Source organism: Caretta caretta, chromosome 11, assembly GCF_965140235.1.
Source record: "Caretta caretta isolate rCarCar2 chromosome 11, rCarCar1.hap1, whole genome shotgun sequence".
NCBI lineage: Eukaryota > Metazoa > Chordata > Testudines > Cheloniidae > Caretta > Caretta caretta.
In genome coordinates this window covers 28,244,912-28,262,673 of record NC_134216.1, presented here as the reverse complement: position 1 = coordinate 28,262,673, position 17,762 = coordinate 28,244,912, and the positions used below count along the sequence as shown (strand labels likewise).

At 42.3% G+C, this 17,762-nt stretch overlaps 1 protein-coding gene across 5 annotated transcripts in view; it reads left to right on the top strand.

Moving 5' to 3' along the window:
- The window catches only part of CACNB4 (calcium voltage-gated channel auxiliary subunit beta 4), a 190,853-nt gene that overhangs the window by 141,437 nt on the left and 31,654 nt on the right, over positions 1-17,762 (top strand). For all 5 annotated transcript variants that reach the window (XR_007359150.2, XM_048869761.2, XM_048869762.2 and 2 more), the window contains 5 exons: positions 839-969; positions 2,281-2,357; positions 2,753-2,772; positions 2,860-2,940; positions 5,573-5,631. Coding sequence is in view for 4 of the 5 variants with exons in the window: in XM_048869761.2 (XP_048725718.1) it covers positions 839-969; positions 2,281-2,357; positions 2,753-2,772; positions 2,860-2,940; positions 5,573-5,631 (368 nt within the window). In the remaining variant the exon portion in view is untranslated. The remainder of the gene's footprint in view (positions 1-838; positions 970-2,280; positions 2,358-2,752; positions 2,773-2,859; positions 2,941-5,572; positions 5,632-17,762) is intronic.

The window sequence follows — 17,762 nt, the reverse complement described above, 5'->3', positions numbered from 1 at the left end:
TGCCAAGAGTTCTTGACAAAAAATAATTTCAGTTTTTTAAAAAATTACAAAATTGCTAAAAAATATAATCTGCTCAATTTACAAGGACCTAAAATGAGGAGAACAAATTGTAAATCTTTAAAAGGGCTTGCTTAAAAAGTCCTGTTACCAGACAGTTGCAACAAACCTTTTGTCTTTATGGCATCACTCTTTATATCACTGTAGTTTAGATTGGGCCAAACTTTTAATTAAATTAACCTAATGTTAACAAAAGTTAAAAATACATTTCTTAAAGCATGGTTTTATTGTATTAAAGTCTCTGGAAGTAAAATTTCTTAACTTAAATTTCTTAACTGAATTAAAAAATATATCCAAGTGGTTTAGCTGTTTCTAGAGTATAGGACTGCAAGTAAACTGAAGTCAAGACAGAGGAAAGATGGTCCAGTGATTAGGGTGTTAGATAATAGACCAGTCTCCCAAACTACCATTACCCTTGACACCAGTTTGCATATTTGTTGATGGTGTCAGCAGAAAAGTCATTCCTGGACGTAGAGAGTGAATATAGAGTTTGACACTCCATGTCAAGGCTGAGAAAGTTCAGAGAGAAACCTGTACTGACACAGCTTGGGCTGTACCTGTTCTGTGGGCACATACAAGTCTTCAGTCTTGAGAGCTCTCAGTATGACATCTTTTCCTGCTGACTCTTCTAAATGCACACAATTTGGCCAATACTAGCTTTCAGCAGGAATGCAGGCCTTCAAAGGGTAATGTGGAGTTAAAGACTAGATAACACATAGCTCAGAGCTAGTTAGGACAGGTGGCATTTGTGAGTGAAGTCAATAATCTGTCTGCATTACAGAAATATAATAACGACTGGTGGATAGGAAGGCTGGTTAAAGAGGGCTGTGAGATTGGCTTCATTCCAAGCCCACTTAGGCTGGAGAATATCCGAATTCAGCAGGAGCAGAAGAGAGGACGTTTCCATGGAGGGTAAGACTGTCCTTAGCCATTTCAAAACACAACAAACACTGGGCAATATTAGTGAAGTTCAGCTGATTTGTTTTAGTGTATTCCTCAATCTTCACCTGTCTAAAAATGGTTTTGTATTCATATACCAAAATGGACAGCGGGTTAAAATATACACGTTTGCAGAAAGTAGCAGGCATCCTAGATCTCTCATGTCTCTGATGTTGAATACGAGGGACAGGAAAACTACAGGGATAAACTTTGAAAAATGAGTCCTACAGGATGGGGACTAAAGTGTGGAGGGTTCTGGAGGACAAGCAGTCTGAGCCCATGCAGGGTTAGAGCAGATCAGTGATCACTCATAGGCCCTAAGATTTTCTCTCATACTATTTTCATTCTGACTCACCAGTAAATTGGCATGTTGGGAACAGCACAGATACAGTTAGTGTTGCAGCACTCCTATCTCCTTGCAACCCTTTCTTTAAGACAGACTGCACTCTGGCTGGCTCCGCTGCTCCTCACCTCAGATTGTCTCTCCACTTTCATCCCCAGCCTGTCTTCTCCTTACCTCCCCACCCCTCTTGGCTAACACAGGGTTGAGGACAGGCCTGAGAACCACAGCTCTGACAGTTAATCACTGTGAGGCCTGACTACTGTGTGTGAACATGTCACCATCCACTGACTAAATACACAAACAACAGACTTACTTTAATGCCATCGTGGAACTCCTACTAATACTAATGAGATAGTGCAGATAATGATACTTTTAGATAATTGATTGTAAAGGAAAGAAAGGTGAGATGATTGAATCTAGCCATAATAGATGGCAAAAGTGAGGAGCATAATTTAGCCTATAAAGTATTGGCAGGGAATTGCCATACTAATTTACTTAATCAAGCTCAGGAATCATTTCAAGAGTAAACTGTCTGGGGAAATGTTTCTAGAATAATTGAAAACATCAACTCTGATTTATCCAAATTGCTTTTACAGCTTGAAATAGCTGAGTGTTAGCCCTTGTGCCTTGATGTTTGGAGAGAGAGGTACCTAACTGGGATGGATGCACAGTAAAAGAGAATATCAGATTATGGGAATCTGTGTAGGTGAATCTCTTTTGTATCACTGGGGCCAAGTGATGGAACTCACCCTTCTCTGATCATATGACCGCGTGGTGAATTAAGAAGAGGCACATGGGATGTAATTTCTCCTCCTCCCAACCTTTAGGCAGTCCATGGGGCAGCAGTGCAGCATCTCTGAGGCTGGAATAGGAGTTGTAGGGCCTTGTGAGTTCACTCTCAGAATACTTTGTGCTAATGGGCACTCTTTGTAATGCTGTAGGAAATCAAGTGGAAATTCTTCTTCAAGTCTTGGAGAAATGGTGTCTGGCACATTTAGAGCTACACCCACTTCCACAGGTGAATTTTGGATTTTATATAAAGAAAACTATTACTGTTTCTTAAACTTACCTTAAAGTTGCAAATAAAATAAAGGGCTTCTCCACACCCTCTTATTACTAATTTATAAATATATCCCATAGATAAATGCTTATTTGTTCAAACCTTCCCCAAAATAATTGGAGGAGAAAAAAATATTTGCTTCTAAACGTATCAGTCATGTAGAGAGCTGGAGAAAAGAACCAGAAAAGCTGGCAGACTCCCTCAGAAGAGTAGTGACTAATACTGATCAGAAAGGAGATGCAGAAATACAAATCAAAAGTGCATTGACAGAATTATCTTTGTTTGCAAATCTTGTGACTATCGCGTTATGCGCAGTATGCATGTTAATTAAGTTCTTGTTTTTGGTCTTTTAGCAAAACAGAAACAAAAAGTGGTAAGTGTGTTTTGCTATATAGTTTCTACAGTTTACATGCTGAGTCTGTTTTCGATTATGTGCTGATGGGACATTTTCTTCTTTCAGACGGAACATGTTCCTCCTTATGACGTAGTGCCATCCATGAGGCCTGTTGTGTTAGTTGGCCCATCTCTGAAAGGTTATGAGGTATCTATTCTAGTTAGTTACAGTTGATTACTATTTTCTAGTCTGCTACAAAGTATTATACGTTCGCTTTGTAGTCCTTCCTGATTTGATTGCAGTAGCTACAAGCAATCTTTAACTGTAGGAAAATATATATATATATATATATATGTATATGTATATGTATATATATGTATATATATATGTATGTCCAAAGGCCTTGTCTACATGCAGATATTGCACTGGTTTAACATAACTCAGCCTTTAGAACAAGTTAGTTAAACTGGTGCAATAGGCTGTGTCGATACTTTTATTCTGATTTATCTTAAACTGAATCCTAGTAGATTTATGCTAAATCCAAATAAGCCTGGTTTAAATAAGTGTGGCTACACAGCCTTTTGCCCTCATTTGACTAAAGCAGTTTAACATCACATCTTAAGTTAAACCAGTGCAACTTTCTCATGTGACCTTAGTTAAACAAGTGCAAGTTCTGTGTGGAGACAAGACCTAACTGAGGCTAGACTAGCTGCAGCATTGGTCTGCTCCAGTGTGGTAATTTCTACATTCCTACTCTAGGCGCTAATCTTGTGAACCCATCACTATTTCTGAAGTGTGTGGGGTGTTCTGTTTTTTTAAAGTTATTGCATAGAAATTTGAGGCTGAAGAGAATCCTAGCCCACCTAAACCATCACCCTCTATTCAGCATAACAATATGTTCAGCAAAGCCTCACTAATATGCACAGATAACCGGGACATTCATTATTAAATTCTGCAAATTAGCAAGTAAGATCCAGATTTAGGAAAGCATTTGAACACATGCTTAACTTTTAAGCACAGGTGTAAGTCCATCCTATTTAGCAAAGCAGCATTAGTATGTGCTGAAAGTTAAGCACATAAAGTGCTTTGCTGAATTGGGTCAAAAAGGAATATGAACATATATTCAGTTACACTTCATTTAGTTTAATGAATGTTGATAATACTTCACAGCATATGAGTAAAAGTATTTGTAATATATTTTATAGAAGTAGTGAATTATGAGTAATATGTCAGTATGGTGCTATTATTAGTGCAGCGTCCCGCTCTTAAATCAGGTTTTTTGGGTGAGAATTATTGTATTTGCAGATTAGCAAAGTGAGAATTAGAAAGGCTCGACTGAATCTCATTTTCTAATATCTGCCTTTTAATTACATGGTCGCTTTCCCCTCAAGGGGTAAAAATTCTTCCTTGGCGTAACTGAATTGACTTCAGTGGTGCTGCAGCCTAAATTAATTTGGTCAAAGGACTCTCAAATATTGGAGGGGTTTTGTTTGCTGGTTTAAGTATACAACATGCTACAAATTAGACACAGAGAATCTCCCTTGGAAAAAAAAGGACTTCTTGGAAATTGTGCAAGAGGCATGTGAAAAATACAATTGATGAGAAATAAACTGCCAGAGACACAGGGTCTTGAATTGGTTACAGTCTAGACTGGCAGATAATGGGTGGCAGTCTGAATTACTCTGAAAGGGCCAAAGAGTTCACCCAACAGGTCAGTGGGAATTACAGGTGCTCAGCATCTCTCAGGATTTTGCCCATGTCTGGTAATAGGATCCAGATCCATTTTCTGCCCATAGGTCTCATTGTAAAGATGTTGACCAGTGCTGTTAGAACACTCCTGCATATGAGCACTGTGGAGTATGTTTCAGAAGACTAGCAAACATTTATAATGAAGTATTTATTCCATCTGTATAGATCAGGGATCTCAAACTCAGCTCACCGTGAGGCCCACACGAGGACGACTACATTGGCCCAAGGGCCGCATCACTGAAACCTTTTCATACAAAAGTAGAGTCAAAAATGAAAAAAATGAGGAGTAATATAGTATGCTATTAAAAGTCAGTGTATTAACTTTTTCAAAACTGTAATGTGAAGAGGGGTTTTAATAAAATATAAACACCTGTAAGTATTCCTTATGTGGTCAGTAACATTGATGATCTACACTTACAGTTTATCAACATAGCTGTAATGGCAGGAACTTTTTAAAGTAACTATTCATACAAAATACATTGCCACTTTTTAACAAACATTCTTCCCAACTACTCAGAGCAAAGAATTATACATGCTGAACTTCATACCTCAGACTGCTCATCTAGTCCATGAGGCTCCACCCCCTCCCTGCCCCTATTCCAGTCCCTTCCCCAAATCCCTACCCCAGCCCCGCCTCTTCTCTGCCTCTTCTGCTGAGCGCACCTCATCCCCGCTACTCCCCCATCCCTCCTGGAAAGTCCTAAGCGTCGCCAAACAACTGTTTGGTGGCAGGAAGCGCTGGGGGGTAGGCGGAGGAGCAGGGACGCAGCGCTCTCGGGAGGGCAAGGGTGGTGTGGGGAGCTTAGCTGCTGATGGAGTTAGTGCCTATGGTGGGCTGCAGGAAATAACTCCGTGGGCTGCATGTGGCCCGTGGGCTGCATGTTTAAGACCCCGGTATAGATATAAATTGCAGCTACCAGATGTGTTTGAATGAGAGCTCGTTGATGATAGCACTACAATTAAATGATTACTATCTATGTAAAGGACATTGATTATTGGAAATGTCCTTACCTTCTGCCTCTTTTCTTACTTTTGACTTCTTTCTCTCCCTGTCAATCCTCTTTGTTCAACCTTCCTCACCTCTGCAAAGGTAACAGACATGATGCAGAAAGCCCTCTTTGACTTCCTGAAGCACAGGTTTGATGGGAGGTGAGAAATATAATCCTTTTCATGTTTTTTCCCACATTATAATGATTTTATGTGGTGCCTTTTATCAAGGAGGATCCCAACGCACATTCCAACTGGTTCACCAACTATAGATGTAGAAATCCTTTTACTCAACACTGAATTGCAGCCACAGGGTGACAAACAACAACTGTTTTTAGGAGTGCAGAACAACATGAGGAATGGAAGGTTGTAACAGAGCAGAATTTTGCCTGAATACTAAATCCAACTGAAATTGCAGGGAAAATGTAGGTAGGCAGAATGTAATTACCCTAGATGGAATTTGACAAGGGAAAAAAGAAAAGTGCCATGGAATCTTTAATGATGATGTGTGGCAAGGATCTTAAGTTCTTTTTAATGTTGCATCTGAGGGCTGGTCTACACTACCACTGTAAATCAATCTAACTTATGCAACTGCAGTTACATGAATAACGTAACTGAAGTAGACATAGTTAGATCCACTTACTGCAGTGCCTACACTGTGCTGTGTTGATGGGATAGCGTCTCTTGTTGACTTCCCTTATGCTTCTCGGGGAAGTGGAGTACAAAAATTGATGGGAGAGTGCACTCCCATTGATTCAGTGAGTCTTCACAAGACCCGCTAAATCGACACTGGCTGTGTCAGTTGCGGCAGTGCTGATCTACCGGTAACTGGAGACATGCCCTGCGTATACCTCCCAAGAACATGGTGCCTCTCTGCACCAGGCTGGGACACTAGTTCTCTCCTGACTCAGAGGAAACAGTGCCACCGACTGAATCGCCAGCAGGACTTTCTGCAGTATCAGGGTTTTCTCCGGATGTCTCCTATTCAAATATTGACTCTGCTTATCTCATGAGACCACAATACAGGATAATTGCTGGTCAAATGAGCTCAACAAATCGGATTTTTTTTTAATCTAAGAGGCTTCCACCTACCCTTGCTGAATATCATTGAACAGGTAGAACTGTGTGAATAACTGATTTTTTTTTTTAATTTGCTGCCGACACTGAAAAATTGGGGGGGGGGGGGAATTGCTTCAAGAATTTTTTTTCAGACCAAAAAAGTTGATTTTTTGTTTGCAGTGGGTCAAATTCTGCTCTCATCTATAATGGCGTATCACCACTGGAGCAAACTGAGTTGTTCCGGATTTACACCATCATAAGAGTGAATAGAATTTGGCCTCAAATAAGTTCATTTAAAACCCTTTCATTATACCAAAGTTTCATGGGCATTGGGTACTAGATCTAGCAAAATGATTGAAATCTACTGGTCTCGAAACATTAATGCTTTTTTATTTCATTCTGAAGTTACCATTTACTGGGCTAATTTCGATCTGATACCATTTGTCAAGTTCAGGGCTCTCATACAACAGAATTTGCTCTAAATAAACTAATCACACCCTGATGCTGGAATAACTATCAGGAACAAAGTGAATTTAAATAGTAAGCAAAGAGAAGGCTCAGGGCAGGTGCCTCAGAAAAATCAGCTATTAAATGCAGTCAAGTCAAAAATATTTAAAAATTAAATTTTGAAGAAGACAATGCCCAAAACCAAAAGGTAGGAAAACACATCAGGTACTTGAAAAGGTTGCAGAAACTGCAGGGGGATGCAGGAGGGAGAGAGAACAAAGTATACAGCCTCCTCAGCTGATGCAAAGAAACTGAGCAACTGAGAGCAAGAGAAGAATTTTAATTCAAGAATTTAGAGTGGGCCCACTGCTCTACTGCTGCTCTCAGGTGTTGTTGGGGAAGTCCCTGATGATCTAGGCAGGGATCAGCAACCTTTGGCATGCGGCCCATCAGGGAAATCCGCTGGCAGTCCAGGATGGTTTGTTTACCTGCAGTGTTTGTAGGTTTGGCCGATCACAGCTCCCACTGGCCACGGTTCACCGTTCCAGGCCAATGGGGGCTGCAGGAAGCAGTGTGGGTCAAGGGATGTCCTGGCCGCCACTTCCCACAGCCCTCATTGGCCTGGAACGGTGAACTGCAGCCAGTGGGAGCTGCAGTCGGCTGAACCTGTGGACGCTGCAGGTAAACAAACCGCCTCGGCTCGCCAGCGGATTTCCCTGGTGGGCTGCGTGCCAAAGGTTGCCGATCCCTGTTCTAGGGGTTGGCTCAACCCCCGGGGAAGTCCTGGTAAAGGCACTGTAATGGCAAAAAGCAAAATTGGCATTTCAGTTGTTGCTATCAAACATATATAGTTGATATTTTCTGTGGTATCCACTCCAGGGAAATTACTTTCTGTATATATACACCCAATAGACAGGGCTCCCTTTTTTGTCATTCATTCCTTTTTGGTAGTAAGTACCCATTTGTAGATTATTAGAACTTCGGTCCTAGATCCTTTGAACTCTGCTTTCCATGGGCACACCGCATGCTTTCACATGTCAAAAAATGCTGCAGAACTTTAGGAGAGACTCCAACGGCTTTAAAAGCCTTCCTGATTTAATGACAAACAGCCTATTACTGAGACTGTGACATTGTGCAGAGTTGGTTTCTGGAAGGATAACCTCTTCGCTAAGATTTTTAAATGTATCCAGATGAGAAGCCCAGTGCTGGCTCAAGTGACCAATCTCACTAAGCTAAAGGCTACAAGTCATTAAAACTTGGTTCATGGGATAATTCCTACAGACCCTGTTGTTTGTGTGGATGGGTTTAAAAAGTACAATATTTTCTTAAATATCAAGATAACTGAAGATAGTGCATGCATCCGATGAAATGAGCTGTAGCTCACGAAAGCTTATGCTCAAATAAATGTGTTAGTCTCTAAGGTGCCACAAGTACTCCTTTTCTTTTTGCGGTTACAAACTAACACAGCTGCTACTCTGAAACCTGAAGGTAGTGCTGACTGTTTTGTTTGTGTTTCTGGATTGGTTCAAATGGATTGTTGTAAGGATCCAACATGGTGACTGAGCTGCTGAAACTAAACCTGTAGCCCTTATCTAGAGTAAGGTGGTGTAAGTTTCATATATTGATTAGTGGGTGAAAGTCTAAACTGGTGTTAGAGGTTCACTGTGCTCATTGGTTTCCACTTGTAGATTCTAGGCCATCAGTGGTGAAAGTGAAGTTGCGGGGCCACAAGACTCCTGAAACTTTCATCTACTAGCTGCAGCCCTGAAAGTAGACAGCACTTGACAGTAAAGAGTGTGGTCAGAGAGTCAAGGATATGTGATGAGTCAATGCACCTTCCAGCAGAGCTCCAGTAGGGCCCCAGCTATCCTTTTAAAGAGCCTAAATTGGTGTAACTTACATGCTGAGGGGCTGGAAGAATGTGTGAAAATATGAAAGTCAGAATGCAGGAGGAGCTACTTGAACTAACACCCTCCACTTAGTGCTTTTTTCCATGTGGCCTCTTGCTGTGTGAGTTGCATAAATTTAGACTCAATGGGTCAAATCTGCCCTGAATTATAGGTGTGAAATTCCACTGAAGTCAGTACACTTGCATGTGTGTAACGTAGCACACAATGTGGGCAAATCAATGTTTTTAGTGGCTGATTAGTTGTTATTAAAGCTGTGGCCTTTGACTTCAAATGACTCTGATGCTATGTTAACATCAAGGTAGGGGACCTGAGCTCCCTAGAGTTAATGTGATAAATATAAAGGGGTTAGTATTGTGACACAGGAGGAGGAGATGGCAAGCACATCTGAGATGATGGCCCTCCTAGGAATTTGCTACTTTTTGAAGCCTTCATAGAATTATGGGAGAAGAGTGGACTGCTATCACTGTGGGATGTGGGATCTCCTAAGACAAAAAGCTGAAGAATACCTAAAATTCTAAACTCTCTAATACTTTGGCACTCCAATGTAGAATTTGCTGATGAAAAGGGTTAATTTCACATGGAGTAGTATTTAATTACAGTAGCTCTGTAATTTGGATTAACTGTCCAAATTACATTTCTTTAGGACAATTTGTGACATGGTCACATAATAAATGCTTGTCTTAAGCCTCTGGGGTACCTTTAGTGCCATTTTTCTGTTGTTGCGATATATATCTCAGATCTGAATACAAGCCACTTACTTGACTGTCAGAAAAAGTATTTCAACTATAGAAAATTGACTAAATTTTTGTCAAAAGTCAGCAGTTAAATGAGTCCCATTCTTCAGAGTGCCTGGTCATTGATAAAGATGTTAAATAGTGTAGGGCCAAGAGCTGATCCCTGTGGGACCCCACAGTTACATTTTGACACCTGTTACTTAGCCAATTTTTAATCCTTTTAATGTGTGCCATGCTGATTTTTATATTTTAATTTTTCAATCAAAATGACATGCGGTACGAAGTCAAATGCCTTATAGAAGTTTATTATGTTAACACTATTGCCTTTATAAACCAAACTTGTAATCTCATCAAAAGAAGATGTGAAGTTGTTTGACAGAATCTATTTTCCATAAATCCATGTTGATATGTATTAATTACATTCACCTCTTTTACTTCTATATTAATCAAGTCCTATAACAGCTGTTCCATTATCTTGCTTGTGGTTGATGTCAGGCTGACAGGCCTGTAATTACTTGTGTCATCTTGTTTACCCTTTTAAAAATTGTTACAACATTAACTTTCTTCTGGAACTTCCCCAGTGCTTTAAGACTTATTGAAAATCAACATTAATGGTCCAGCAAGCTCCTCAGACAACTCTTAAAATTCTTGGATGCATATTATTTGGACCTGCTGACTTTAAAAGTCTAACCTTAGTAGCTTCTTCTTAATATCCTCCAGAGATATACTAGTAGCATGGGAAGAGTGTTATCTTCACCGTATGATGAAATTGCATCATCTGTTTTTCCCCAAATACATAACAGAAATATTTATTGAATACATCTGTCTTTTCTGCATTATTATTGATTATTCTACCATTTACATCTAGTAGTAATAGACCAATACCATTGGTGGGATTCTTTTTGTTCCTAATATATTTAAAAAACTCCTTATTATTGGCCTTAACTCTGCTAGCCAGAGATTTCTCCTGCTGTTCCTTGGCTTCTCTTATCAACATTTTACAATTAATAACTTCTGATTTATATTAATTATTATTAACTTCCCCCTTCTTCCATTTGTTATATATATATTTTTATTATTTACAGATGCCTTCACTTCCTCTCAAAACCAGGACAGTTTTTTAACTAACACAGTCTTCTTCCTTGATTGTGGCTTTTAGGGCATTTAGTGAGGTGTACTTAAATGATTCCCAGTGATCATTCACATTTTTTTATTAAAATTTTCCTCCCACCTGTTTTGTCTCTATTGTTTTTGGTTTTGTGAAACTGGCCCTATTAAAGCACTAAGTGTATATATATTCCTGGTTTGGACTGTGTTCAGCTTGCACGTTAGATATGTGATCAAGGGATGATCACTTGTACCTAAGCTACCATTAACTTTTAATCCTGTGATCAGTTCCTCTTTATTTGTTAGGTCTAAACTAGAAATTCCCCATGTTGACTGCAACACTTTTTCAGTTATGAAATTATCTATTATGCTTAAAAATTCTAAGGATGTTTTACTACTGGCAGCATGAGACCTCCAGCATGTGTCATTCAAATTGAAGTTCCGGCATGATCACACAGCTTTCCTGCCTACACATTGTACACAGGTACATAAGGAGATGGTCATCCAGTTCCCTAGTGTGATTTAGTGGTCCATAGTAGACCCCAACTAATACTCCATCTTGTGCTTTATCTGTTAGGACATTGATCCATAAGCATTAGGATAATTTTCTTCTGAGTTATCAGTGACTTGGGAACAGGTAATGCCATTTTTTATATGGAGTGCTACTCCCCCTATGCTTTTGCCCATTTGATCCTTCCTAAATAGGTCATAATCATTGATTTTAACATTCCACTTGTGTGAATCATCCCACCAGGTTTCAATAATACCAACTACATTGAATTTATGCTCATAAATCAGAAGATCCAATTCCTCTTGTTTATTACCCAGGCTCCTAGCATTGATGTATAGGCAATTAAAGAATTTCTTCTCCATGTCCTTTGGTTCCTTGATTATTGTTCTCAACATCTTGATATTGTGCTGAGTGCTCATATCTTCACTCTTTTAACCCTCCCTTTTTGTTATTAGTTTAATTCCCTCCATCCATGCCTGTACTGATATGGGCCCAATGACGTGTGGCAGCCTAAGTGCTCTGCAGTACTCCTCACCACTGCTCCAGAAAGTGTTTGTTTCTTAGTACTTGTGGCCAGGAGCAGCCCGGGTTCTGGAGGCCCCAAGCCAGCTGATTCTTGGGGCGACAGAGCACTGCTGGATGCACTAGCTCGGTCCCAGTCTAGTGTTCCATTGAGCAGTGGGTCATATCCTGCCCTGTTGTTTCGTGCTGTAATGATCCATGGGTCTAGAATTTGGGGTTGTGAAGTTCTGGGTGACCACTGCCTCTGTGTCACCACTGGGGAGCCAGGTGAGGCAGCACCCAGCCATTACTGGAGAGCTAGGCACCGCAGCAAGCACTACCCAAAGAAGCCAGAGCAACAGAACTTTGGTCCACACCAACTGTTTAAACCAGGAGTTACCCTAAGGAGCCGTCTGAGCAACAACATAGATTCTAGCTTATCACCTTGTCTTTTGCCTCCTCTTGCTCCTGACTTCTGCCTTTGACCCAGGCCTGGCTTTACTTTGGTACCTGCCTCCTGACTCAGCTTGGTAGCTAATCTCCATTCTTGCCTTCAACCCTGGCCCAGCAGCTACTACTGGCCTGGTCACCTAAGGCTCAGCCATTACCCATGGATGATCGTGAAGGAGAAGGGAGCTCCCTGTGCCCCTTTCCCCACAGTGTACATGCCCTTAATATGCAGGCTTAAATTAGAAGTCCTCTAAAATAAGATTATCCAGTTAGGCTGTGGAGTAGGGGTGGGGTAGGTATTCATGGGAGACAGAGAAGTGACTACAACTCCTCCCTAACCCGTGAATAGCTCCGAGGAATGACCGCTTTAGCTGCAGGCTCTGGTGTAAGACATGTAGCCCTTCCCCAGTTTTTAATTTGCCGAACACAGATGACATTAGCAAAACCCACAAACTTAATATTTGATTTAAAACCTGGTGGATTGAGCATTTTACACAGCAGCCTGCAGTTTAATATGTCATTTCTCTGAGCTCTTCATGATTCTTGTTCATACCCTCTCTTTCCCCGCCCTCCTTCCCCCTCCCACTCCTGAGCTGTTTGACTAATCTTATTTCACTTCAGTTTATTGCATGGATTCCCAGGACACATTTGTATTAAGAGTAGGTACAGAGCAGTGACATCTGTTCTCTTCCCAGTTGTTGGCACGTGTCCTTCAGCTTTGCATACGCCTATGGTAGCTGGAAGTCACTATCTTTAATAGGAAACCATGGCAACTGGAAGTGACAAGTCCTGTCAAAGTTGCTGGGATGTGATTGCTATGAACATACCTTTTGTGAAGTATATTTCTGTACTGTGTGGGAGAAGTACTGCGGCGTATCAGAAGCCACAAAAATCAGTAATGTTTGTATCTGTAATATCTGTTTACACAGGAGAAGAAGAAAAGTAAAGCAAAAGAAAAAGAAAACCCCCCTTTAGTTGTAAAATCTAGTCAGAGGTACTATCCTGTAGCCTTTCTCTGATGTGTATTTAGTCCATGCAGAGAGAAGAGAGAAATAGAGAGGGTCCGTCTGTAATCTATGTCACTGTCAGTTTTACAAATTGTCCCATTGCTGTTAGCTCTTAGCAGGGCGGATCAGACAGAGGTATGAATTTCATCCACAGATAGCTGGAGTGAGGCGCTAACAGCCTAAAATCTTAAAGGGACACAATCAACTTGAAATCGAATCAGTTTTTGAAAAAAATAAGTTAAATGGTATTTCAGGTGCTACAATTGCCTCTCAGTCCCCCACCAGTTTTTATAGGTTTCCAACCGTATTTTCCTAATTTTTAAAAAAAAATTCTCTCCACTGTTACTGTGTGACAAATCTACACCCACAACAAGGGGGAATGGCCATGGAAAGAGATTTTCCTAAGACTTTCTGTGGGATTTATTCTCTTAAATCCCTTAAGTACTTTGTGAAAATCTCACCTAAATGATACAGAGGAAACAGTGAAACTGCTAAGACTGTGAGGAATTGATTTAAGCTTAGTTGATGTAAGGCATTCTGAAACCACAATAAGAGTGTCCGCACAGGAGGTTTCTACCAATCTAACTAAAGTTAGAAACCAATTTAGTTAATCAGTTTTGTGTACAGCTCTATTCTAGAGCAGTGGTTCCCAAACTGGGGTTCGTGAAATGTTACAGGGGGTTCTCGGGGAAAAAATTCCCTAATGGCAGACAGAGCTGTCCCTAGGGATCCCGGGCAGCATGGGCCCAGCAGCCCGGAGCCCCTGGACTTCCAAGAGTTAAGCAGTTCAAAGCAAGCATATCTATCCCACTGAGGAGATTTAAACGTCAAGACTCCTTATAAGAAATGGAAAGGGAGAGGGATAGTTTTTGCTGTTTTGAAAATTAAATAGGCAGCTAGTATTGTTTTTAAAATTATTATGAAGAACAAGTTTAAGCTTTGTTGTAATGTGCGTGGTTTGCCTGGACTGCTCGAGACCTGAATGCCTGTGTAGGAGGAACTCTTTGCGTTAACTTCTTAAATATCTTCATGCTGTTTCACATCTGATACTCCTTGATGAAACATAGGAGCCTTGTCTTATAACAGGCTTATTCAAAGTGATACAAGCTACAAAAGTAAGATCTTGGAAGAGCATTGCCGTTTTCATAATGTAATAAAAATACTGTAATGATAACTAATAATTATTAATAAATAGTGTGTAATAAGCAAGTCATAAAACAAATTTTATATTTCCAAGATCACTGCTTTTTATAATTTATACTCAGGTAAAGGAGAAAATCCCTGCAAATACTCATTTTTAGGATGGGGTTTGCAAAACTTAACATTTTATTGAAAGGGGTTCACAGATTGTTAAAGTTTGGGAACCACTGCTCTAGAGCTATGTGAATAACAGATTTTGTTTGGGTTCACTGGCAATTCAGAAAAATAATATTTAAAAAATGGTTTTGAGTGGAACCAAAAACTAAATTTTTGAAATTTTTTTGGTTAATTTTAAAGTTAAAAAAGATTTCTAGATGAACAAAGTGTTTCATTCAACCCTAAACAAAAATGTTTTCTTCTGATTTCCAGCATTTTTTAACATTTTAAAAGAAATTTGAAAGAAATTTCAAACAGAAAAGTCATTTCAAGCCCATTCCAGGATAGCACAAACAAGTCCAAATAAAAGGCCAAACAAATCTTTAGAGTAATAGCCCTTCTGACCCTCTGAGGCTTCAGTGTAGTCCCCTTGTTGGCTCTATCTCAGGGCCTCCTCCTGCAGAAGCCTAACCTGCCCCGGTAGTGTTCTTCCTCAGTTGTTACTTGTCTGTTTTAAACCTTATCCCCGGGCTTCCCTCCACCAGAGAGACCTGTCTTCTCTGCAGTCTCTCTCCAACTGAGCTCCCTCAGTCTACTTATAAGGCCAACTTTGCCTTCTCTGGCCAGGAGCACCTCCTCCAGGTGCAGAGTATGACTAATTGGTGTTCTTTCCCTTGCCTTGCCAATGGTAGGAGTTAAATCCCGTCACAGTCCCCTTGTATCAGTCCACTCAAGGATTAGGAACGATTGTAATCCCTGCATTCATGTGTTAGGGAAGGGGCTCCACTATATTCTCCCATTCTACATCAGTTTACAGAGCTGGGCAGCCATAGAGTGCACATGATATGTGCTACTTGCAGCTCTGAGAAGAACTGTGCTCCCTGAGGTACAGAGGAATACCTCTCCACACCACTCTACCCTCCCTCCCTGCAAAATGATCCCTCCATGCTATTTCCAGCTCCGGCCTATGACTGAATGCCACCCTCTAGCCTGTAGTGTGAGGAGTATTCTTTGCAGTGACCTACTTCATATAGTCCAGCTTGGTGCATGTGTGCATAAGTGTGACAGAGAGAGGTGGTTAGAATTTCCCGGCTTCCAAGCCTGTGTTCTAATTTTGCCTCTGATATGGACTTCCTTTGCAGCCTTGGGAAAGTGACTTAACTAGCCTGCTCTAGAATGCAGGATGCATAGTGTAGGGGATAGCTCCCTGGATTGGGATCCTGAAGACCTCATTTTAATTACCAGTCACAGACACTCCTTTGTGACCTTTGGCAAGTAACCCAACCCTGTGCCTCCGTTCCCTGTCTGCAAAGTGGCAACAATTGCCTACTTCACAAGAGTTTGTGCGAATAAATCCATTAATGACTATGAGACCTAGATAGATAGAATCTCTCTGTTGCCATTCCCCAAACCGTATCCTGGGGATTACATTCTTTACTTACCTCAGAGGGATGTTTATAAAATGCTTTGAAGATGAAGTATTATTATTATTTTATTTTATTTTATTATGGCTCTGCTGTTCTACTTGGCCTGAGATCCACTTTAGCTTGTGAAATAATTTTTGATATCACACCTAGGGTGACCAAGTGTCCGGTTTTTAACCAGAACACCCGGTCAAAAAGGGATCCTGATGGCTTTGGTCAGCACCACTGACCGGGCTGTTAAAAGTCCGGTCGGCGATGCTGCGAGGCTAAAGCAGGCTAGTCCCTACCTGTCCTGGCACCGCACTGTGCCTCAGAAGCAGCCAGCAGGTCTGGGTCCTAGGTGGGGGTGGGGCACAGGGTTCTGCACGCTATTCCTGCCCCAAGCACCAGCTCAGCACTTCCACTGGCTGGAAACCAGTTCCCAGCCAATGGGAGCTGCGGGTGGGGGGAGCAGTGCCTGCAGGTGAGAGCAGCACACGGAGCCTCCTGGCCCCCCCCCGCCTAGGACCTGGACTTGCTGGCCTCTTCCAGGGTGCAGCGCGGTGCCAGGACAGGCAGGCAGACTGCCTTAGCCCTGCTGCGCCGCTGACCAGGAACCACCCGAGGTAAACCCGTGCCCCAACCCTGAGGCCCAATCACCTGCCCCAGTCCTGAGCGCCCCCCCCCAACCCTGAGCCCCCTCCTGTACCCCAAGCCCCTCATCTCTGGCCCCACCCCAGAGCCTGCACCCCCAGCTGGAGCCCTCACCCCCCCCACATCCCAACCCCCTGCCCCAGCCCAGAGTCCCCTCCCACACCTTGAACGCTTCATCCCCGACCCCACCCCAGAGTCTGCACACTTAGCCGGAACTCTCATTTGCCCCCCTCCCCGTACCCCAACCCCCTGCCTCAACCCGCAGCCCCCTCCCGCACTTGGAATCCCTCGGCCCCACCCCCCCAGTCTGGAGCCCCCTCCTGCACTCCAAACCCCTCATCCCCGGCTCCCCCCGAGAGTAAGCACTCCCAGTCCAGAGCCCTTACCCCCTCCCACACCCCAACCCCCTGCCTCAACCTCCAGCCCCCCTCCAACATTCCAAATTCCTCATTCCCGTTGCCCAGCCTGGAGCCCCCTCCCACACCTTTAACCCCTCATCCCTGGCCCCAGCCCAGAGTCTGCACCCCCAGCCAGCACCCTCACTCTCCCTGCACCCGCCCAGAGCCCCCTCTCACACACTGAACCCCTCATCCCAGCCCCACCGCAGAGGCCCCAGATGGAGCCCTCACTCCCTCCCACACCCCGACTCCCTGCCCCATCCTAGAGTCCCCTCCCGCACCTTGAAGCCTTCATTTTTGGTCCCATCCCGGACCCCCCCTTGTTAGTTAGAGCCCTCACCGCCTCCTGCACCCCAACCCCCTGCCCCAGCCCAGTGAAAGTGAGTGAGGGTGGGGAAGAGCGGGGGAATGTAGTGAGCGGGGGAGGGGCCTCATGGTGGGGCAGGGCCTTGGGGAAGGCGCGGGGCTAGGGTGTTGGGTTTTTGTGATTAGAAAGTTGGCAATCCTAATCACACCTCATTAGCACAGGGAAAAGTTTGTGTTAGTGTCTCAGTATAGGTAGATGGCTACATACAGAAAGAGAGAGAGAAATATATGTAGTAGTGAGTGTGGTATTAGAAATGATGTTTTCACACGTATATATTATCAGTTAAAAGTGAAATAGACAAACGTACAATTGTGTGGGGGTTTTTTAGTGCTTGAGTATCATAGGTTTTACTTGAAAGGAGAGCTTCTTTCTGCCTCTTTTTCTTACTTTAATGATATAATTCAACTATAAAACACATCTGATTGGTGTTATACTATGTTCACATTCTA